The sequence below is a fragment of the Pleurodeles waltl genome, chromosome 9 (genome assembly GCF_031143425.1).
Source record: "Pleurodeles waltl isolate 20211129_DDA chromosome 9, aPleWal1.hap1.20221129, whole genome shotgun sequence".
Taxonomy (NCBI): domain Eukaryota; kingdom Metazoa; phylum Chordata; class Amphibia; order Caudata; family Salamandridae; genus Pleurodeles; species Pleurodeles waltl.
The window spans coordinates 1,060,319,120-1,060,344,476 of NC_090448.1; the positions used below are offsets into that span (position 1 = coordinate 1,060,319,120).

The 25,357-nt window shown below is 41.3% G+C and overlaps 1 protein-coding gene across 1 annotated transcript in view; it reads right to left on the minus strand.

Moving 5' to 3' along the window:
• LRR1 (leucine rich repeat protein 1) overlaps positions 1-25,069 on the minus strand; it is a 38,764-nt gene extending 13,695 nt beyond the window's left edge. The window contains exons 1-3 of the mRNA XM_069208705.1: positions 24,397-25,069; positions 20,737-20,835; positions 16,706-17,433 (exon numbers count right to left, since the gene is read on the minus strand). Coding sequence (XP_069064806.1) covers positions 16,706-17,433; positions 20,737-20,835; positions 24,397-24,588 — 1,019 coding nt within the window. The 5' untranslated portion in view covers positions 24,589-25,069. The remainder of the gene's footprint in view (positions 1-16,705; positions 17,434-20,736; positions 20,836-24,396) is intronic.
• Positions 25,070-25,357: the final 288 nt, after the last annotated feature.

The following is a 25,357-nucleotide window of genomic DNA, read 5'->3' on the forward strand; positions in this document are numbered from 1 at the left end:
ATGGTTTAAGCAAGAAAATGCCTACTTTCTAAAAGTGGCATTTTCAAACGCCCAATCCAAAAACCAACTTCACTAAAAGATGTATTTTTAAATTGTGAGTTCAGAGACCCTAAACTCCATATTTCTATCTGCTCTCAAAGGGAATCTACGCTTTAAAGTTATTTAAAGGCAGACTCCATGTTAATCTATGAGAGACATAGGCCTTGCAACCGTGAAAAACGAATATGGCAGTATTTCACTGTTAGGACACGTAAAACACATCAGTATATGTCCTACCTTTTAAATACACTGCACCCTGCCCATGGGGCTACCTAGGGGGTGCCTTACATGTAGTAAAAGGGAAGGTTTAGGCCTGGAAAGTGGGTACACTTGACATGTTGAATTGGCAGTTCAAAACTGCACACTCTGCAGTGGCAGGTCTGAGACATGTTCACAGAGCTACTCATGTGGTTGGCACAATCAGTGAAGCAGGCCCAATAGTAGCCTTTGATTTACAGGCCCTAAGCACCTCTGGTGCACTTTACTAGGGACTTACCAGTAAATCAAATGTGCCAATCATGGATAAGCCAATCAACAGTACAATTTATTTAGGGAGCCCTTGCACTTTAGCACTGATCATCAGTGTAAAGTGCGCAGAGACAATAAACCTGTAAAAACAGAGTCCAGTAAACCATAAAAACAGGAGGTCAGAAGGCAAAAAGACTGGGGAGACACTCTAAAACGCTGCCAGGTCTAACAATTTATATTTGTTGAAATTACAGGGTAACATTGTTAACAATTGTTTATATATTATTTACGTGTTTGAGCCCGGTCACACTGCATCTGGGTCCTAGATTATCAATTGGCTTCTCTAGTAGATTCAAAAGACAACTACACCTGCCAGGTCCTCCTAAGATGGTCTAGCAAGGATTAGCGTAGCAACTCTTTAAATCCCCCCCAGCCCCCCCACCCCCAAAACCACCAAATGGGTAGGTCAATGGAAGTATCCAACACCACAATCCCTTCCTTTTACAACAACCTGATAGACTTAGAGTAACAAAATACCATTCTAAAGACTTTTGTATAGTTAAGAATGAATCCACACTTTAAGGCCTGATAACTTTAACATAGGATTGTCACCATTAAGTTGGGTTAACTGCCTGTTTTGGAATTTTTCATATTAAACAGATCAAACCTATGGTATCTGACCTACCGTTTCTCCGTGAACTGTTTGTAAGACAAGCCTAAGGTCTTTAGCAAATGCTATACTGGTCAGATCTACTGCCTTTGTTGTAACCTTTCATAATTAACAGATGAGATATTTGGCAACAGACAAACTTTTCCAATGAACCAACCATTAATATATACAAGATAAAAAAATCTTTCAACTTCAAGAAAAAAATGGTTTAAAGTACATTGCACTGACTAAAACCAAGTGATTTTTTTTCCTTCTTTAAAATATTTGTTATTTTACTGATCAGAACTCCAAATAAGGAAGGTAAGGGAGATTCGTTACCTTATTCTCAGTTCTTTGGTGCACTGCGAGGCAGCGCAAACTTGTTGGCTATTTAGACAAAAAACCCTATTCTGACCTGTACATAGATCAAAAATAATTCTGCTATTAATTCATTTGAATTTTATCACAGTAGACACGCAACTCTGAACATAAACCAGCGGCTGCTCCTATGTACGACTTAAGACACTGATGTGCAGTCATCACCATATTGTCACATTAAAAAAAAAAAAAATTGAGGTTCACTCAAACAGAAGAGCTTCAAAATATGGTTGATCAATCCAAGGCGCTGGTGTGTGTATTTAATCACAAGCAGCTTCCTGGTTTGGAGCCAAGAAACAAGACTCTGTAGCTTTGCAGAAACTTAATACACTGCCCAGAAAGAAAGGCATCTGGAGGCTCACTGATACTGGGATGAGTGGGTGGCACTTAAACTTTAAGAGGAATGACCAGGTAAAAGATGGAGCAAATTATCATTGAGTGAGGACATGTGGCAAAGCAGTTTCCGACTTGGCCTTCCTCCAGCGATCACATCCTGCAGGTCGACACCAAAATATCTAGATTATAAGTCAAGGGAGCACCCCTAAACTTATCAAGAGAGTCGTGGCACAGGAACCTCGGTTGCAGTGCAAGCCCAATGCCACTGAAGAGCCCTGTCGTCTTGGGCAGCTGTGCGGATCAGACAGTTTAAGTGGGCGGAGATAGCCAGCTCCCCCGAGTGGCGCTGGCTGTGCCTGGATTGCTGGGCCCCTGGGCAGTGATTTGAACTATACATGCCTGGCCAATAGGATACTGCACAGAGAAGTTGGTGATCCTGCTGAAGGCCACCCTGCTTCGGCTGACCCAGTGGTGATTGCCCTGTAAGACAGGAGGAGGGCCCCGCAATTGCAATCTCTTTTAGCCTGTGATCACTTCTTGGCACCCAGAATAACCTGTAGCACAAACTCTCCTTTGTTTGTGCACAAGAGTACAGGCAAACCCAAAATTGACAGGCTGCATGTTCACGGGGCAAAGCAACCATTTTTCATGAAGCCTGGATGCGCCTGGACATATGGGTCACTGGTCTCTTGTACCGCACTAAGAATTGGTAGACTGTCATATCTTTTTAAATTGCTGCTTTCAACGGTTGTCTGGTAAACATTTCGTGGAGGTTCACTCTTTAATCTGCCTTTAATTGTTATGTAATTGCATGGTTATCTTTTGATAGACGTTTGCAGGGTATGTTGTGGAAGCTTTTGTACGTTTGCCCTGGGAGAGTATGTGGTGATGAGTTAGGCCTCGTAGTATTGAATGTCCTGCTGCCGTCTGGGATAATATGGGCCTGGTATGTGTGTAAGGATTGAGACAAAACCCCTGTGATTTATCTGCAGCATCTTGAGTAGCTAGTCGTATTTCAATGCTACAAGGGGTATAAGTCCCTCGAAAGATGTAATTGCCCACTGAAGAACCGAGACAAAGGTAGAGCAAGGAGATCCTTACTGGACGACCTCATTATGCACTGGAAGAAATATGATGATCTAATGGAGAGTGCAGTGCCTGGATTACAAGTATATACAAACGAATGTAGGAGAAGGTAAGTAAACCTGGCTGACTGGTGGCCTGAGTCCCAAAGGTAGAGCAGCTGGCAATGGCCAACTGCACAGTACACTACACAAAATAAGAAATAAATAAAATCTTGGTGGAGTACTGTGGCCCAGACATCTGAAGACGTTTTCATCTCCTTCTTAAAAGTGGCACCTCTACCAACTACCACTAAAAGGCCAGTAAGAACTTGATATCAAGATTATAATTAAATGTGATCACTGCAGTGACTGGTTTGCTGCCAAGTACTGAGACCTCTGTTACTGACTGGTTCCAGTCAGAATTTTACAAGCCATGGGCAGTTACAGGTTCCCCGCCTTCCGGCGTTATACAATGGCTCGCTGGAATGGCTACCTCCCTCGCTTCTCCTTCTTGACAGTTAAGGCTCTGTTAGCAGTGGTTCCTAAACCTGGCATGGATACACTTTTCGTTCCCTGGTATTCTGCAAAGGATAACAAAGGGATCCGTGCACAGCCAGGGTTCATACTGAAAGGATATCATGTAGCAGGCGGGTGCAGTGGGCCACCAGGGAGGGATGTCTGCAAACACCTCTCCTGTTTGCAATCGCCATAGAACCTTTAACCTTTTGCATGAAGTTAGAGTGCCTCAAGCAGAGTGAAGCTCTTCGGAACTTTGCATATTACATCCCTTTATGTGAGAGATATCCTTTAGCTCTATGACCTTTTACCTGATCATATCAGAAGGATTGTACTGCCAGAGTAATTTACTGAAATATTAGACTTATCAGTTAACATGTTTCAACCAAGATTCTGCCCTCTGCATAAAACAACCAATCACATCTATTTATGCCCTCAAATGCATGACTTGAATAGGTGTAGGATACGTTTAAATATCTTGGTACAAATGCACACTACAGAGCAGGGTTTGTAGGAGTGCAAACTTTTGAAAATAATGTATAAGTTTGCAATGATTCCCCAATTACTCTATTGCTTCTTGAATTTCGCAATGGTACCTCCTGCAGGTTTGTTGTATGTTGCAGCCGCTCTTAATAGGAGTAGCTATTAGTAAACTTCAATCCACACTGGTAGAGGGTGGTCTCGGATTGCCACACTTTGAATACTATCGGGCTGCACGGCTGCAAAGGCAGGCCTGCTAGTCTGTCCCAGAGGAGAGTGAAGAAAAAGAAAAAAAAAAATCTGACCAAGTCCCTGTCCCTGCTAGCTTCCTCATATGAGGAATAGTGAGCCTGTTAAATACTACCTTCCCAAGCTAGTACAGATGGCACATACCTGCTGGCACAGGAGTAGATGGGTTGATGACCAAGTCCATCCGTCCTGGAGTATGACTAGTGCAGACTAACACATCTGACCCACAAAGCTTGGTGGTCTAAAGCCGGACTTTCATGGTTGGGGATATTTTTATAGATCACCAACCACTGTAGTTTGAGGAGCTTAAATCGGCCTGCTGGACAGTTCCTAGTACACGTCCATCTTCTCCACATGACAAGGGGCATAAAGATATATGAACGCTTGGAGCCTCCAATGCTTTTGGTGTTACTTATGGTCCTTACATTAGGAAAGAGAAGATGGGCTATAATTCAACTTTATGTGGCCATTCACAGTGTGGACCAGACCACACTGGAAGATGTTAGGCTGAAAATGGGAGGCAAACCTGGGTAACAACAACAGTGACACAGATGAAGTGTACCCAAGAGCATGTAGTGCAGGTATCATGCAATGCACACTTCAAGTTGCTACATTTCAACTACCTCCATCAGACCTATCTGAAACCATGTGAATGGAGACGATATATATTTTAAAAAAAACTCTAATTGCCCTAGATGTGGTCAACAACACAGATTCCTACCACATGGTATTGCAATGCTAGAAAATGTTTCTGTTTTGGAGTGAAGCAGTCACTATCCTTACATCTATAACAAGCAGGGTAACCTTGCTATTGCAGGAAACACAACAAAGCTACATGGCCCAAGAACTCCAGGGCTCTATGATAAACTGACCTAGCGATGTTGCAGGCAAAGCACAAAAATGAAATACCTTGAAAGTCCAGTGGGGTCCCTGTACTAAAAACACAAGATTACCAGGTGGGACAAGGCAGCAGGAAAGTGCTTAGGGCCCTGGTACTAGTGGAACCGGTGATTACTGCGAATGCCTATCCTACTGAATATCTCTCGAGACAGTTAGGCTGGAAATAGGCGGCGCACACATGTATCCTTTGTGCATCATCAGTCTGTCTGCAGTAAATAAATGCCTGAAGGAGGGGGGCGAGAACACAACAGGATTAAAAGATTATGAATGTGACTTTTGCTGCCCTTGCTGCTGACATGCACTTACCTTACACTGTTCTACTTGCAGAAATCTTAATACACTTACGGCACAACAGAACCACCGCACACCAAAATTGCCTTGTGAATTAAATCTACAATGAAACGATGAGCTAGGTGTAGTCTCAATCTGTCATTTGTCATCACATTAGAAACTGTCGAGCCCGACATTGCTTTCCATGCAAAAGCAAATACAACCGTTTAAAAAGATAACAATGACCAGATCACCATCAAACCATCCAAAAAGGCCAGGGGCACTGTCTTTCAGGATACTTAAATATGTAATCAGGAAAATTAGCGACTGTTAAACAGCACTGTACACAAGATCATGCTTAATCACAATCCATTAACAGAGTTCAAACAAAAGATACACTTGTTTGTTTACTGTAGCAGAAGAACCAAGGGATGAAGGTTTCTTAAGAGAACAAGTTATTTTTTCTAAATAAGGCCGGTAGGTAACTTACACATCACCAAAATGGCAGAAGGATGCATCTAACCTTCGCGTGAGACTTATGCTCTAAATTTGTGGTTCTGCGAGTCACGTCCCGGTGTATTTGTGAAGGCAGCACTGACTTTGTCAGACTGAAAATCTGCTTTTGGGCCTTGCCCCTGAGGTTCCAGTCACTGTGGATATAGAACTGCTCTGTACACGCATACCAAAACATTACAGTAACTTAATTATGACACCAAAACCAGTTCTTGTGTCCACTTAAATTTGAGGCTCTTTAGTACAAATTGTTCTGTCCATTAGTTATTTTTGTTTCATGGCCACTGTTAATTACAGTATAAAGTCACTTCTAGGGCAGCCGTTTTTGCACCAAACTCTGCAACCTACTTAGCAAATCAACAGAAATAATACACTGCTGAAATGTTAGTCTCTCCATCTTGAAAGATGACCTCACTTTTTGGGCAATTCCTTAGGATTTGCTGCAATTTTAATATTAAGCACATTTCTTTGCAGAAGCCCAAATTATTTTATCAAAATTAAATTCCAGGGGCTACCCACGTGAAATAGTTAAACAAAACGATTACAAGAGCATGTATTTCTCAAGAGAACACCTCATGCTCAACTGAAAGAAATGAGCCGAAGGGGTGACATGAATCATCACGCTTTGCCTCCAATCCAACAAAACTGCAAAAATAATCAAAAAGCGTTGAAATGTGTTTAGGTCTGGTGACCTTGCGCTTGATCAACCATCCTTTGTGTACAAATGTGGTTGAAATATTAAAGATCATGTTGTGCATCCCTGTAAAGTTCCAAACAGAAACTCCTCAAATATGATCTGTAGGGGGTCTAAACACCATTATTGGTCACTACAACCAACCAGTACCAATGACGTTTTGCATCTAATATGAAGATATCTACGTACAAAAAACAAACTGCCCTGAAAATCTTTTCCAACTATAATTCAACGTATGTGATCTACTGGATTAGATGTCCATGTAATTTAATCAACATTGGTCAAATGTCTAAAAAAATATATGATTGAATCCTGAATCTGTCAACATTGGAGCAGAACCAAGTGCACGGTTGGTTTACTTGCGGCATCACTTGAGGAGAACATGAGCTGAAAGAGGAATGGTTTCATATCAAGAAAATCTCATGTTCAGGAAACAGGCCTATGTTGAGATAATCATCTTGTTTATATAGCACCTCTTATTGATTATTAACTGTATAACTGAGTTTTTTCTTGATACGAGATATTTTTCATATACTTTAACACTAACGCCTTTTCAGCATTCATTCGCCATGGTCACGTCTCGGATTGTTGGTTTCCACACATGAATTGCTTTAAGTCTTGCTTCGACCTTATTCTGTCTACAGTATTCTGGTAAGTTCGCTTAACCCATCTTCTCCAGTTTTCCAATTTATGTAAAACTATATTAGTGTTTGGAAATCTTTTTTTTTTTTTAAGTGTTTTCGCAAAACCCGCAAGCACGCCTCACGGCCCCCATGCACACATTCAGCATTTTATTTGTCTGAGCTGCTGCGCTGCAGTAGGCTTGTGCATGGACATTGAGTTTGCACTGCAGTGCCTCGGTGTCTTTTAATGATTTTGCCTTCACCTTAAATTCAGTGTACTTTGAACTGTAACATTAGTAAAACATTGTACACTTTGTAAGGAATTTAGGGCCAGATGTATCAAAGGATTTTACCCATTCTGTGCCTATGGGAAAAAGCTTCCGTACTTATGGCCCTTAGTTCTTTGTTGGGTGTGCTAGAATTAATTCCTGCTTATGGATTGTCTTCAGCACAATGCAGATTACTGCTCCTACAAATACACAAGTGTCCTCTGTGTTACTCATGTCTGCTTTCATTTAAGGGTATACATTTTTTTAATCATTTTGAAATCGGTATTTTTAGGGTCGAGCGCAAAGTGCTCCGCCACTTGTGTAATCTCTGTGTGTGCTTTTAACCATGCCCACGCCCATCAGTTTGGTTGGTTTGTGGGCTTGCCTTTTAAAATTCTCTTGATTTTAATTGGCCTCAAGCTCCCGGGCCAGCCACTGAAAACATACAAGGATCGATGTTTTCCGTATAGTTTCAGGACTACTTTTTCTCTTTATCTCGTAGGCAGTGCGATTTCGCTGGCCACTAGTCAAGCACTTTGCATGGCATCGACCCATTTACATGGATATTTGCACTTTTGCCTGTTACATGGATAATTGCACTTTTGTGGATACGTTTCACAGCAAGCGAACTTCTGTTTCCCTTTGTGTGTCTGCTTTGCGCTCATGGCAGCTGTCGGCTCGCTTATGTGAAACTGTTTCACTTTTAATTTTCACTTTGTGGCAAGAAAAGTCCTTTTTAGATATGTAAAACTGTTTTATTTTTAATTTTTCTCTCTTGCTAGAGGTCAGAAGCTGATGAAAAATAACTCCTGGTTTCCAACAATGAGTGATGCTTCCCACCTCCTGTACAAACTAACATACAACAGTTGGAAACTACACAGACTGCACTCCTGGAGATTCTCTTCTGCAGTTATTTTTCTCCCAATGATTACAGTTCAAACCACTGTCAGAGCCGAAACGTGTCAATGGACGGGCAAAAGGTGGTTTGGAGTGTAATCACTGAAAAATAAAACTGCAGAGAAGAATCTACAGAAGTGCGTAGGCTGTTTGAGTTGAAACGCGGTCACAGGTTTGGTCTAACATGAATACCGCACCAGAAGACAGATCGTGTGCAACCTTAGACCACGTTGAGAAACAAACTAATTTCACAGAGTACCTTTTCATAAGGCTGGATGGACATGTGGTTGCATGAAGCATTCGTGGTATAAATGTGACCACAATTAGTGGCATGCGACTTGGCTTAGGGAAATTGGTACAGAAAGATACTTCTAAGATAGGCAACTGTATACAGCTACTTCTTCTGTAGATAGTGACAACAGATGTGTGAAATCTTTCATTTTGTTAAAAAAAAAAAAAAAAAAAAAAAAAAAAAAAAAGAAAAAAACAACAACAAAAAAACGCTTGACTCCGTCTTTTCTGCTCCCACTTTCATCCACATCTTTCCAACCATACCAAACCTGCTATGTTTCCTATATAATCTACCACCACATGTCGACATCTCAGACCAACTATCTTCCTCACCTGTGAAGACCCTTTCTTGGTCTTGGAAGCTTAAATCTGAATGCAGACAAATGAAAGACAAAAGCTCAGTGAATTGTATAACCAAGGTCTCTGGAGCATTCAGGGGACCCTTCAACTTTCAAAAAAGCAAAGGAAAAATTGTCAGGGCCGTTTCTTTATCTCCTGTGTCTGTGCCCTTTTTTAAGGGGGGGTGGGTATAAATAGCGGCTCGCAATCGCTGCTTTTTTACTTTATTAGGGTGAGCATAGCAGCGTACAAGCACTACTTTTCCGATGTCTTGGTATCGATGTGGGCTTTCAACCACGCCCATCACTTTCACTCGTAAGTGGGTTTGTCTTTCAAAAATCCTTTGATTACATTGCAAATGCTTTACGTTTGTCCCTCCTTGGGGCGGTTTTGTCAGTACCTTGGATAACTGCACATTTGCCTATATGTTTGACTGCGAGCAAACTTCTTTTTCCTTTTGTGTCTCTTCTTCACGCTCATGGCGACAGTGGCGCTTTGAACTGACTTGTTTTTAAATGTAGCGAAACAGAAAGCAGATGACCTTGCAAATGAGATGTATGTGGTTGCAAGGTTTCATGAGTACATCTTGTCTTTCTGTAACCATTTCAAGCAGTTTATAATGCCTAGTAGTTTGGCTGGTGGTTCCATTGTGAGGAGAGATGTTGGGAACGCTGTGACCTGGGCTTTAGGGGTCTTCAGGCACATGCTAACCTTCCGCCCGGCTGTACCACTCCACCTTGTAATCGAGGCTTGAGGATGTTAGCTCAGTCTGTATCCTATCAGCTTCCTTGAATTGAGTTTATCATTTATTTTACCCTGAAACAAAATACCCTTTCCAATGGCTTCAGTGCACATTGTATTGTTACAAGTTGTCCACTACTTGTAGGACCGTGAATTTTCAGATGGTGGACTGGTTGCGCTATTTCAGTTTATATGTAGCACAACGTTAGGGTACAGGTGATTTAGGGATTCTATCAGAATCACAAGATGTTGCACCGATGCAGAGACTCGAACCTCGTTCCTCAGTTTCAAAGTTGGCTGTGTTGGGCCTCAACCCCTTCACCTTGCTCCTCTGCTATTAAATCACGGTAAAAACATTAACTTATCAAGGTAATTAAATTTACCATTATGAATATAATAGGGATTTTGAGTGAAAATCTATTTTTAGTAAAGGTATTGATTTAATTAGTTTCCGACTACAACTAGAGCAAATAGAAAGTTTTGTTTTCAAGTTACTTCTGAAAGCACCACACAAAATAGTTGCCTTTTGTATTTGCTTAACTTGAAGTTCTGTTTAAAAGTTTGCTTTTTAAAATTGTTTGCCTTTTTTGTGTGTTGTGTACAGATTACTGTTTGCTTTACTTAAACTTGCATCTCAGTTCTGAGTGGTGTATATTATTTCAATTGGAGTGCCAACACAGAAGCTTACTCAACTTAATAATCTATGCAACCAAGTGTCTCCCCCTAAAAAAAAAAAAAAAACACACATTTGAGCTAGACATTTTTTGTTGACATTTTTGTGGACTGTGGCAAGTTTGGTACATTGTTATTATTCGATAAACACTGCGTTTGCAGAATCACTTAATTCAAATTGCATGGACTACAGACTGCCTTTTTCCTGATCTGATGCTAAAATATTTGCTGGCCTAGACGAAAAAGCCCAGGGATTCCGCCTACACCGTGTTTCGTTTGTTAAAATGAATAAAACCCATTCTTTGCTCAAGGTTTATTTTTTAAAGATCATTAGTGGGGATTGCCGTTTCCTGAAAACGGAGGCTATATAGTTTTGATTTCACTTAATACCTTAATCTTACACTTGGTCTTATTTCATTATTGCAAGCATTTCTACATCCCTGTTTTCCTCCTTTGTCACAATTTTCCTATCTTCCTTTCTCCACTGTCTGCCCTTATCTCTTGTCCCGGGTCAAGCTCACTTGGTGAAAAATAAGCCTCAGTGCACAAAAATGAGTGCTGGTGCCACAGTCTGTAACTACTGGCATACATTCAGTACATCCGTTACACCCATCCAGTCATTGTGCACGTGCAAGCACCCAGGAACACAGAATGAGGAAACCCCCAGATAATCACTTCATATATGTATCGTTAATCATTACATATGCTTTCTCTCTCTAAGGCGTGCACCCTGGCAACAGTGCAACTATGGCATGAAAGGGCTGTCTGTGATTAAATCATTTCGATTCCCCTTCTCTTGTGTCAGCACAGGCGTGTTAAAGGGGCAGGCCCACCTGTTACTGGTTTGTGAGCCTTAACCTAATTTGTTTTTTAGATTTCGTCATAGCAGTGCACTCTCTTTAATGGCCTAGAGCGCTTCAGCTTTTGGTGGCGAGGACTGCTTTGTATATCTGTTCTGGCCTTGACTCCGCAGTATTAGTTTTATTCATGGAGTTGCTACGACGAGGGCTGAAGCTTCAGTTTTGGTGTTTGGGGTGCGTTACCGCCCTAATAAATGTTTCCACTAGTAAGTCATTGGGTTTTAGGTGCTTGCAGTCGGTTTGGTGACGTCTGTCAGATTTCATAAAGAATTTTTACACACATGCATGCACGCTGACAAAACACATTTGTGTCTCTCACTTTTTCTGTGTTTTGAAGGTCTTCAAGAAAGTTGGTAATTTTGTAAAAGATTGCTTCCAGCTTAGTACCCCTAACAACTCACACTCATCTCGCTTTCCCCTGCCGCTTAAACTTCCCCTCATGCCTCACTTGTCGCAATACATATTTTAATGGGATACACCAGTGTTATTGTTGGAAGATATGAAGCCCCCGGCAACCCCACAATTTTACTAAGCTACACCACTGGCTATGACTTTTCCTTCACATGTGACTGTCTACTTGAGTAGTGGCCAATCAGAAGGTAACTCTTTGATCTATGTGTTGCTTGAAACGTCGTTGGCTTGTTTTATCCACCAGTAATATGCTGGAGTCTTCAATCTGGTTCCTATGAGGGTTCTTCTAATAAATTATACTTTAAAGGGGAATGATTTCGGCTTTTCGAGACATTCAGTACTGTGGTATTTTTATAGTGTGAATCTAATCAGGAGGCAGCCCAGCGCTGTACAGAGTCAAAGGAAAAGATACAGTAAACAAGCAATTGGAGGGGGAGCCAGGTTCTGAAAAGGTAGGTGTACTGCAACTAAATAATGACATGGTGCTCCTCGGTCTCTTGCCAAAGAGTTGGAGCAGGGTTGGGGCATTCCTGACAGATCCAGGGATGCTGTTCTTGGTGCATAGGCGGAGAACGCTGGTTGATTTTTTTTCTTTTTAGGTTGCTTTGCCCGCGCTCTGACCGGATGTAAATCAGCTGCAAACCTATCACTATCATTCGCTCATGGGCTTGCCTTTCAAAAGTCCTTTGTCATGATTGGTAAATGCTTTACATTTGTCCCTCCTTGGGGCGGTTTTGTTACCGCCTTGGACACCGGCCCTGTTACATGGATAATTGCACGGTTGCTGATATGTTTGACTGAACAAACTTCTTTTTCCTTTTGTATCTCTCCTTCGCACTCATGCTCATGGTGGCCATGACTTTGAATCAGCTCGCTTATGTCCACTGTTTTACTCTTCATTTTCATTTATGTGGCAAGAAAAGTCCACTTAGGAAATTACAACACCATTAGCTCTAACTTGAGCAAATGTGAGACCCGTTGTATTGCAAATACTTGTTTATTTTAGCTGCTGGTTATCTTGCACTGTTCCTTTCACATCAGGTTATCTGTTGTGGTTTAGTGTTCACTCAACCAGTAGTTCCTTTACTCACAATAACTACTACATTAAAAAAAAATGTTTTTAACAAACAATGATGTACTCTGAAAAGGTTCAGTCCTCAGGATGACCTTGTACACGCTTACATAAGGCTGAAATGCCATCATCACATGTATGATGAGATCACTAAATGCTAACATACTATCTTATCACTGCAAAGCATCACTTTCTTCACTTAAGAGTACATACTGAAAATACCTAAGATATATAAAATGAAACATCACTGTGATTAAAACACGGTTACGCAAAAAAGGCTATTGGATCTGCTTTCCATTTAAAATTAATTGAAATTGGCCTATTCTCTTGGCCACAAAAATACAAATATCCATTCACAGGAGTCCACTTTAAACCAGTGTACCTGTACATAACCGCCAGATTCTGGGTTATTAACCTTTTAAAACATTTTACATTTGGGTTCACCTACTCTATTCGACAGTTCAAAATTGCACTCAAGAACACCTGCTGAAGCATAGAACACAAGGATAACTACACACTCTGATATCAATATGAACATTAGACGTCTTAAGGATGATTTCGCTAGTGACAATACTTTTACTTGTCTTTCACATATATTGCCCCAATTAATCCAAACACAAACACCTACTTATACGAACTATGTAAACTGCTCTACATTCACTACCTGTGTACCACCACTCCAGATCAAATGTTCCTGATCAAAATGTTACTGCTGCAAATAACATCCCCCCCACCCAATTTTTTTTTTTTTTTTTAAACCAAAAATGGGACTTTTCCTACTATCAACACAATAAATTTGTAAACTAGTCTCCTACATAGCTACATTCCGGAAACAAAAAAAATTGAAACGTTATTTCTCACTGTAGTTCTGCATCATGGGTTTGTTCCTTAAACGTTCATAAACATTAGAATATCTCAGATTATGCTTGAGATTCCAGGTCACTTCATTTAAAGATGTGATCTCATAGGAAACATGCCTACATGAAGTAACATTTTGCTTATGTTCTACTAAAGCCAATCCAAATTTATTTTTGACACTACAAGGCACTTTTGGCTGAAAGTCCGTGTTAACTGAACCCACCCGACTATGTGTAGGAAAATGAAAAGGAAGCTCATGAGCATCACCCTCTAAATGTTCTCCAATGTACGAGTATACACAGCTGAGTGAGCTAGGCATTTCATTTTGATGAGCAGGTCAGACTAATAATCCAAACAACAATTTAAGCTATACTTGTAGTTTAATGTGTGTAGTGGGTGAGCTGACAGCGTATTCAAAGACGACATCTACAATGGAGGTCTTGTACAACAATACCACTTCCTTCACTATCAGACCTTTAAGAATTAAAAACCATTAGAGTCAGTGCTGTACTGCTTGGGGAAGGTGAGCCACTCAGCAAATCTTAGGGATTTGAACCCTTCTCATTTAAAAGGGGATGTCTTTCTCTCGGTGGAGTGAGGCTTTCACCTATTCAGAACTGCTCGGTTTCCTTTTCCATAACAAGGAGTAATCATTGATACAAACATTCTAGGTTTTGGATTGTTTTGAGGATGCTAAGCTTTTGTGCGTGGATCCATCATTCACATACAGCTGGTCCTCTGGACATCTTAAGTACTCTGAGAACTTTCTATCGGCAAGTCTAATAAAGGAAGAATGAGAACAGACCCATTTGGATAACATGAAAATAGGATATAAATTCTGAAAGTAGTGATGGGGTAGTGGAATACTGTCTACCTCTCAGTGACACAAAACCTTAACCTCACTTCTCTTCGGCCCAGTGCTATATCAGCAAGTAAAGGCATGTTCCCTGATACATGATTCTGGTCCACAGTAATATATATCAAGTCCTGCGCTGGGAAGCACAGTAATTAAAGTGAACATGCACGTTTTTGCCATTTCTTCCTTCCTAAGAAGCTCAGACATCTGATTTTGCTCTTAGGAAAACATTATGATTCTGATGAAAAGGAATAACACCTCATGAAAATGGCCAAACCATTCAGGAATCTGAGGAAGTGCTGCAACCCCCATCCCCTTCATATAAGGTGTTCTTGTGTCTGGGAATGCATTTCTCGGCCTGTGCCTTAGTCTTAACTCTTAGAAGGGTAGTGCGAGATATACCTCTATGGGGGTTAGGACTTGTACAGGCAGCACTGGCGGTTTTACTTATATTCATGGCTGCAAGATCTTAAAACTAAGATATGTGATTGTGGGAGTCAAGTGTCACCAAGCCAGACTTTCTGATCTACTTGTAACCTCATGGAAGATAGTCAAACAAGGCATTAGTGAGATTAAGGAGACTATGCATGCAAATTAGAGACTGCAGTTTGTATCCGGAGTGCCAGGCCTACTTTGACCAAGGTCTGCTTGGTTGCCTGAATCGAGAAGGATACCCTTATCTAGAAAAAGTCTTGCCATTATGTCACTTTCTTCATATGGCCCTGGGATCCCTGCCCCAAGACACTAATGAGATGGAAGCATCTCCATGGTGGTCAGAGCAGTGGAAGTACCACTAAACACTGCAGATGCAATTGTGGAGGAAAGATCATTATCTTGATGGGGTAGAGGGCAATCCTCGAGGCAGATGTTGGCTGCTTACAGCCTTCAACAGCTAACTGCTAATTTTCAGATGGAAGAGAGCCCTTCTGATCCTCTTTTCAGCGCTCTGGCTTCTGTGGTCTGGATTTTAAGGCTTTGCATGAACAGTGACGACCCGGAAAACAACAAGGAAGGGCATTTCGATTTTGAAACTCTGACAATTCCTGTTTCCAAGGCGAAATACTTTATGGCAAGAGGTGCTGAGCTGGTAGCTGGTAAAACGTTCCGTGACTAAAGACTCAACCTGAACTTTTAACAACTGTAATGGTTCAATTTATCTGAAGGGCCCAGTATTAGACTGGGCTCCACTAGCAGAGGTGTAATAATGATCTTCACTAGGACTTTTGCAGTGGTCAGACCCAGACAAAGAGTGGTCAGTTCATTTCTCCAGAAGGACTGCTTAGCCCTCAGACGAGCTACGTCATTTTAAAATCTCTATACGTGGTATCTCAACATAGGTCACACTTCTCAATGATGTAAATATGAGACAGACAAACCACAGAAAGTGTTCCAACATCAACTGTTACTTTCAACAGCAATAAAAAAAATAAAAAAAATAGCTGAAACAGCAGGTGATAAAAGATTATTCTGTGGGAAAAAACAGTCAACTGAAGAGAAAAAAAAAATAATAACTTGATAGTAGAGGTTTTAATTCGGACACCTTTGCTTACAAAATATATTGTGTTCCGGGATCCTTGTCTCAATCAGTGGAAAGATGAAGAGTTATGCATATGTGCAGCATAACCTGTATTGTTTTCTTTTGGGATGGGAAACATTTCAGCTGGCTTTATAGACAAATATTTTCAAGAGTCAAAATTAACTTCAAGTTGACTATAAAAAGAAGAGAGAATTCTTATGATAGGCATGTTTTTTTTTTTTTCGTTTTTTTTTACAAGATTATGAAAAAATAATGTATGTACTGCAAAAGCTCTGTGGTTCTACACATGGAGAAATAGTCTAAAGTCTGTTAAAAGTGAGGATCCAACATAGGAGAAAAACTAATTTATTTTGCCACCATCCTGCCCTCCACTACACAAATAAAAATGCTACTTGCCCTGCTACCCATCTCTTAGTGTCCTTACCTATAATAAAATGCTTGGAATAGTCACACTCCACCACCTTCATCATGGCTCACTTTGCAAATTAACATTTTGTGTTCTGCCACCCTTGCTTCACATCCCTTGTGGCATCTTCTCCCCCAATACATGTCAATATCTTGGCTGCTATTACTGCTAATCTTCAAAAGTTGTGCAATTTGCCAAGAAAAAAAATGAATGCAGAATCTTAAAATGTGTCATTTATTTAACTGCCTAAATAAGACAAGGCGTTTTAACTGTAAAGATCTCTAGACCGCCTCGACAAATAAAGCTAACTTTCTTACCTGTAGTTTACCGTTGCTCTGGCTGCAGATTCCAATAAGGTCAATGGTATAGTTATCTGAATGCTGGGAACTAATGGATTTGCTTGTTCAAATGCATTGCCAAAGAGGTCTAAACTTTCAAGAGATAATTTTTTAAAACTTTGAGGCAAAAAAGGAAGTCTGTTGCGGGCTGCTGACAGGAAACGGAGCTTATATAGCTGTCCAAACTTGAACGGAATCCGTATCAGCTCGTTGTCATCTAGTTTTAAGTGAACAAGTTCCTGCAACTGGCAAAACTGAATAGGTAGTGCTTTAAGTTTGTTCTGACTGAGATCCAAGCACTGCAGAGACTTCTGTAATGTGGATATGCACAATGCAACCGGAAATGACTCTATATGATTGTTATGCAAGTTCAGTTCCTGAAGGCAGGTAAGATCTCCAATTGTTGCAGGAAGCTTTTTTATGTGGTTGTGACTTAGATCAAGTTTTCGAAGTTTTTTAAGACAGAGCATTCGCATGTCAATTCTTGCAAGCTTACAGTACGAGGTCTGAAGGTGTTCCAAGGAGTAGGGGAAGTTTTTGGTCAGAGGGTAATCTCTTTTGGATGTAATGATCATTTTGGTTCTAGGCTTTTCAATTTCTGAGGTCTTTGCTGGTGTTAGCGAAGAAAGAGGTAAAGATTCAACATCACATCCTTGGCTTGCCAGTCTTACTGCAGAAAGGAAGGTCTTCAAGATGTTCGCATTTGCCTATAAACAAGAGAACACGTTCTAAATTGGAATATATTCTTAAACGTGAATATTATATCAATATTACATCAACTGTGGCATAATAGGTAGAAGGACATCAATCAGCTACTCTAGATCATGGTTACCCGTATTAATATTCTGCATATGCTACCACTCAGAGGAGGGAGAAGCAACTGTAGCTCATCTCCATTACAAATAGACCCAAATCAATCCAGGTGCAGCATGGAAATAGGTGTATGCATCATCCCCACACTTCATTTCCCAGGCACATCTCCCATTAAGTCCAACATTAGTCAATACCTCTCACACAACCTTAAATAGATTTTTTCCAATAAATATATATGCGATTACTGGGCCATTATTTGGCTCTCACTGGATGCATGAAGCAAAATGATATGTTCAAATCAGATTATATAACGTTTTGACATAGAATCATTTAAACACCTACATCATTTTACCTAGCCAGTTGCACCACTAGTGTCTATGTCTCCAGATCTGTCTCTGCCCACGCTCTAGACTACATTATATGGATGTGCGTTTAGACCTACATACTGAAAAGTTGATTGAGACAGACTGTGTGTATAATCTGCCACTGTTTATGCATGCTGCAAAACCAACACTGTGTTTAGGCCCTGGTTTAATTGTAGGTGCAAGTCTCACAAGTGCTACGAGTCTATGGTAATAAGCAGATACAAAATCTGTACAAGAATCAAATTCGCATCACTCCTCCACTCAGTGGAAAAGGGACTTATGTACAAATTGTGCATGATCTCGGCTGGAGAGGAGCGCAAACCAGAGCAGCACACAATTTCCATGTTTTTACATGTGGCACCAAACCTGTAATCCTCGGTCAGGCTCTGGAAACAGGATTACTGGCCCAAATGTTATAAGGGCCTTTGTCTCCAAGAAGATCTGCTTCCACACCACGTTAACAGTTTATATGTAAATACATACACAAAAGAAATTAGGTCAAATTAAGAGATGCCACTCACACAGTTTGCGCATTGGTGTGGCTGCTGAAAACCACTGTCTTCCTCTATACCCCATAATTCCCATGTGCATATCACCATTTTGTATAGAACTGTATAGATAAGCAGGTAAGAATGTCCTATCCTGCACTGCCTGCTCATTTCCCTTACTAGTTCAAAACCAAGAACCCCATTCTGTCTACAAGTCTATCTCAGGTATCACGATTACATTAAATATAAGCACACTAAGACTTATTCAGAAATTTGTGTACCAGTCTATTAGTAGGCCTCACAACACTTAGGGCCATATTTATACTTTTTGACGCAAAACTGCGCTAACGCAGTTTTGCGTCAAAAAAATTAGCGCCGGCTAATGCCATTCTGAAGCACCATGCGGGCGCCGTATTTAATCAATGACGTTAGCTGCCGGCGCTGCCTGGTGTGCGTGGAAAAAAACGGCGTACACCAGGCAGCGCCGGCATAGGGGGATATGGGGCTTGGGCGTCAAAAAATGGGGCAAGTCAGGCTGAGGCAAATTTTTCGCCTCAACCCGATTTGCGCCATTTTTTTCGACTCCCAACCCCCATAGAAATGACTCCTGTCTTAGCAAAGACAGGAGTCATGCCCCCTTGCCCAATGGCCATGCCCAGGGGACTTCTGTCCCCTGGGCATGGTCATTGGGCATAGTGGCATGTAGGGGGGCACAAATCAGGCCCCCCTATGCCACAAAAAATAAATAAAAAAAATGACTTACCTGAACTTACCTTAATGTCCCTGGGATGGGTCCCTCCATCCTTGGGTGTCCTCCTGGGGTGGGCAAGGGTGACAGGGGGTGTCCCTGGGGGCATGGGAGGGCACCTCTGGGCTCCTTCAGAGCCCACAGGTCCCTTAACGCATGCCTTTTCCAGGCGCTAAAAAACGGCGCAGAAGCGGACGTACATCATTTTTTTTGACCCGCCCACTCCCGGGCGTGAATTTTGCCCGGGAGTGTAAATACGGCGCACAGGCCTCGGTTTTTAGAACTTTAAATCAAATGATAAAATGGACCAGTCCACGCTTGAAGGAAATTTAGTGGACAAGGTCTAATGCTAACCAGCCACTCTAAAACATGCGAAAGTTTTATATGCAGTCTAAATTAAGGTCACTGAACAGCACGGTTATTTTTTTTTTAACCCCTACCTACTGGAAGTTCAACCACTGGTGATCAGGCACATTTGATTAAAGTCTGAATAAAGATAAATGAAAACCTTTCGTGTACAATTCAAGTACAATAGGCATTCATAGTCCCAGGACACTGATCATTATGTTCCACTGTATAAGCTCTAGGCAATAGACTATTACAGTGTGGTCAACAAACAACATTTACACAATCGAGTGCTAAGGTGGCAAAATCCACAGGTGTAACAAGATACTAAATTCTGTAACAGGTCTCTGCTTGTGTATTGCTGTTCACTGGCATAAAGCATGTAGCATTACAGTCATGGGGAAAATAATCATTATATTCTCGCACATTTTAAAATGCCAGCGATAGTGTAAAAAGGATTTATCAATTTGGAATCCCTCTACAAGGGTAATATTTAATCACAGATGAAAATGAGTAATAAGTCACCTCAACGTCGCATGACTTACCACTCAATTTTGTATATATACATACACACACACATATATATATATATATATATATATACACACACACACACACACACACACACGTATATACGTGTATCTTGGAAATTCATCAATTTTTCTCCAACATGAAATTACGAATTCATGAAAACACATTTCAGTCTTGAATATAGGCTTTTTAATTTCTATATACATTTAGTAATTCAAACAAACAGCTTCTAATTAATAGGCTACACTGCACATAGGAGAGTGACCTATGGGTAGCTAGACAGCTACCATGTAGCTCATGAGAGAAACGTAGCTTAGCTAGATCTACACACTAAATTTAGAAAAACAGATTTAAGAAAAACTACTGTTGGACTGGCAGAATCTGGCTGAAATAACATTGGTTTTGTGGCAATTAAAACAATGACAAATTACTTTAAAATAGTAATTGGAATGTTAATGAATAACAACCAGGCATATTGCACGACCTCCAGAGTTTCTCACACATGCCACACTACATACCCACAGCCTACAAACCATGCAGAGATAAAGGTGGTTGTGGCCTCTTGCCCAATCACGTACAAAATGATAAGGATTCAACAGGTGTATGAAGTGCTGCACAAACGCCACAATACGATACACAATCAAGATGAAAAAACTGTTAACAAGTGCGCTATCATGAGCAAACTAGAAAGTTGTAAAATAAAAAGTGCAGAAATTGTACCTTACTGAGGCAGACATCCACTGCAGGTTCTTTCAGTCGAACTGTAGCTTTACCATCCTCCACAAACTTTGTAAAAAACTGATCTATGTTCTCCTGTAACTAAAAAAGAAATGAGAGTTAATAAAAATAGTTTCAGCGCTTATTCCTCTACACACAAGACCAAATGAATAAGCGGTACCTAAAAACAGCATGGTATGTTATAACTATCCAATCGTCAGTCACTAGAAACTGCAAAACTTTAAAGAACATGCACTGACAAAGTCAACAACTGTGACTGCAACTGTGCATAAACTCAGACATTTAAGGCAATCCATGCACACAGTGGTCCAAATACCTCGGGCAACCGTGCCAACAAAAAGGCAGGGACCCTTGCAGAGACATAATCAGGGAACGCATGCACAGACTCACAGTCAACACACAACCTGTAGGACTGGTCAGACATTTCACAATTAAAGCATATACGCACATATAAAAATAAAATAAAATTCAACATACGTACAGAGATCCATGCATTAAGATGACATACATGCGCCTGTGATTACATCAACGGTTACAAAACAGATACTGTGATAGTGGGATGCTGGAAGGGGAAGACATGCGCATAGGTGGTGCTGGGGCTTTGCAGAGGATTAGTCTTTATGCCTCTGCAAAAGAAATCGCAACATAGTCAATGCTCATTCAATTCTTGCTCCTCGCTGGAAAACCGCTTCTTCTGAGTGATGGGATACTGTCGCTCTGCACATTCTACCCGCTTTTTGTTGGGAAAAATCATCTATAGGTGGTAATAAAGTGCAATCCAAATTCACACAGCATCCTTAACATAAGGCTCACTTAGGGAAGGCAGATAGCTATGAATCAAATGTGTATTCTGTTCTGGGCTTTCCTTTAAAATTTCTGTCTTCACATATGTTAAGCCAATAAAATTAAACCAAGACAGCCAACTGTTTAAATGAAAATCCAGGACTATGATAATAGCATGTGCGTTAATGGAGCAATCTAGCATCCCCATTTACAGGATAATCTGCAGCAATTACCCTAACCAGATTTCATATGTTCACTAGAACAAATGCAGTGGTACTGATGTAATCCTGCTAAACCACGTTAAAATTAGTAATTTATTTCAGCAGTGACGTACGCACCCAAAGGAGATATCTAGTCCCAAACAAGTTCCAGCAATGAATAAATTATCGTACCACAGTAACACAGCACAGCAAATAAACTACACTGGAATGTTTTCACCACTATGAAATTCTACAATTCCACTTGCCACAACTACTTCCTTTCTTTCTTTAATCATAAGTTAGCAACTGCTTGACATAAGAAGGACCAGTCCAAACATTAATTCGACTGTGGTATCTATCACTCAAACGAGACATTAAATAGGGACTTTAGGCAACTCCGTTTCCTTATATTTTTGCACGAGTGTATAGGGATTGCTATGCACCGGTTGCCAAAATCTCGAGCACAACTCTTTTTAGAATTTTTGTGTAGGAGTCCATATGCACAATGAAGTGCAAACTATTTTACTCGTCCAAATTCCAGTGCAAGCAAGACGCTAACTAACGTTTCCTGGCTGCAAGATAAGGCTTTCATTTCAGAAAACGTGTTTCAATGCATGTGTATGAGCGCACGGTGCATATAAACCAGTTTAATGCAACTATTTTTTTCATTTCATTGAAATAAGTAATAAAAAATAATAATAATAATGAAATCTTGAATCTCTGTTTCATGACCATTTTATCCAGGCAGTTTGCACACAGGACAACAGACGAGGCACTTACCCTGCTGCTTCCTAGCCAGTATAGTCTCTTCTGATGTTTATACAGGCTGACGTTGGCTCCCCATCGCTTCCTTCAACTTTCCACCAGATACTTTTGCCCCTCAACTTTTCCCCATGCTTAGCTGCTCAAACTCATGTAGTTAATCCTAGTCCCTACATTTCTGTAATTTCTCCTCCACCAGCCTTGCCACTTGACCTATGGATACCTCCATTCACTCTTTCTTCGTGGCACTCAACTGCCATTGATAACAGTATAAGCAGGATTGAGGCCTTCTCTGATACTTGCCCAAATCACGGTAACCTATGAAATAATGTTCAATATTATGTCGCCCTACCCGCTATTAACCGTGTCAAATCCTTAACACTGCCCTCAAAGTACTCAGCACCCCATCTGAATCATGTCAGTGTCCTGGCCAAGTCAAAGTACCCAGACCATAAGAGTATGGGCAACATTATTGTATTCTATCGGCACAGTCCTACGTTTGCGTCCATTTAGAAAGTAAACCTAGCATTATGTTGGCACCGTAATAAATATGTACATTTGAACGCACATCAATATTGAAAAATAACTTTTTTTTCATTCAGATGCTACCGTTCCCTGAGCCAGGCTTGCCCCGATGCTGTCTGCTCCTATGTGAGGGGAAACTTGTCCAGTTGACGCTTGTGCAGTAGGTGTGTGGGGAAGTTGAGGGGGAAGCTTACCGTGCTCTGTTCTGTAAAGATGCATCAGGCGCTACTGTATCTATTGTGCTTGTTGCTGTGTGAAAATTGTCATTGCTAGTATCTGCATTGCATTTGTACAATGTATGAACTAAATACTGCACAGCCGGTTTCTCTACTGCACCTGTCCCATATGTATCTGTAAGCGTGCACTGCTGGTGCCCCAACTGCACCAATTGTGTGCGACGTTAGCTTGTACTCCTGCTGTGCACGTGTGAGGAGATGTACCCTGCTGGTAACCATGTTGTTTGAACCTGTTCTATGCGTGAGGGGAGCGTGCACTGCTGCTGTACTTGTTCTGTGTGTTAGTAGAACTGGAGAAAAAAAATCTCGACTATACAAGAACTGAAACCATTGGCTTTATCAACACATTCTCCTATTTACAAGAAATTCTGCTCTCATCGATGAACATTCTCTAAATGTGAACATCCTCTAAAGTTACCTTATAATGGAGACTACACCAACTTGCTTATGAAGTGGTGACGGATACAAACAGGACGTTAATGGCCCCGAATGTATTTTTTACATTGTGATTGCTCGTCGCCAGATTTTGTTCTCTTGTCTGGTTTATTCCACTGTCAGGCTTTTCTCTCTTTGCCTACCTTTTCCTGGGTCCAAACACTGGGCATTACCTCCGCCCCCATCCCGTGTACCAGCACTTTCACCAGCAAACAGGTGCTCTAAATAGTGTGTACCTGCACTTCTCCATTCGATTCCATTCAAAGCACGTAATATATTTAACTACCGGGGGATAAACTGTTTATTCTCCTCGCAGTAAACGTCAAGGTGTCACACACAATTGCACCAAAAAAAAAAAAAAAAAAAAAAAAAACTTAGTAGCTATGTGGCTTCAAGTTCATAATACAGGACAATAATGCGTACAATAAATTTAGAGTGGGTCCAAGAGCACAAAGCTTACAGTCCCAGATCTATACACGAAACATATTCATATGGCGAAGATATGGTCTGATTTGTTTTTCTTACGCTTAAGTGGCAGCAACAGCAATCAGTACTAAGTTACTTTTTTGATATGTGTACAGACAGGTTGTAGTTTCGGAAGTCATTATATTTATGGTAAACACGTCCCCCTCCCCCCTTCTCTCCCCTTTGCAGCCCCGCACAAGCATCAGATAGATAAGGCCCTTTGAGCGAACACTTACTTTGTATCTGGACCCCGCCTTATCTTTAAGTGTGCATATCATCAGGTAGACAGCTGCACTCCTGCCCCCGGACTTGCTCTGGAGATGCTGTCTGCCGATGGACAGCACGGCACGGGAGCCTTTGCCACGGTTCCTCATACCGAAGGTGGGCAGCATACGGTTAACGATCTCCACCTCACACTGCAGTTTCATGATGCCTCTAGGCACACTGCGGCGCTGTCAGCTTAATCCCGCCATTCGCTCAACTCCACAACGCTCGGGAAACGGCGGACCCAATCAGATAGTCAGCCCTAGAATCCTGTCCCAGCGTGCAGCTCGGGGCGGCGCTTCCGGCGGAAGCTGGCGTTGTAAGGTTTGTAGTGTAGAGCTAAGAGTAGATGCTAGTCATCCTGCCATCATTTTCTGGTCTTGGATTTCGGCACAACCAACCGTCACACACGCAACCTCTTATGATGAATGGAATCTGTAGTTTAAAACTGACCGTTTTCTAGGTTCAGTTGACTAAGTGCAGTATCAGATCGTATTCTATCCTGATAACACGACAGCGTCTCTATAGCGTAATGGTAAACGTGAATGTTAGTAATCTGCACCAGTCTGTGAGCGAACGGACGATATTGGGATACTGCAATCGCAGCCCTACTAAAACATGGCCGCCAACTGCAGATGCTCATGTGCGCCTCACGTTGGCGCGGTATCCAATACAAACAAAATAAATCGATGTGACGTCATATGCCTAAAGCGTCTAGTGTTGTAATTCGTCCTCACACTTTCGCTGGGCGCGGTGGCGTGCGCCTGTAATCCCAGCTACATGGGAGGCTGAGGCTGTTGGATCGCTTGAGTCCAGGAGTTCTGGGCTGCTGTGTGCTATGTCGATCGGGTGTCCACACTAAGTTCGGTATCAATATGGTGATTCTGTGGGAGCACAGAAAAACCAGGTTGTCTAAAGAGGGGTGAATCGGCC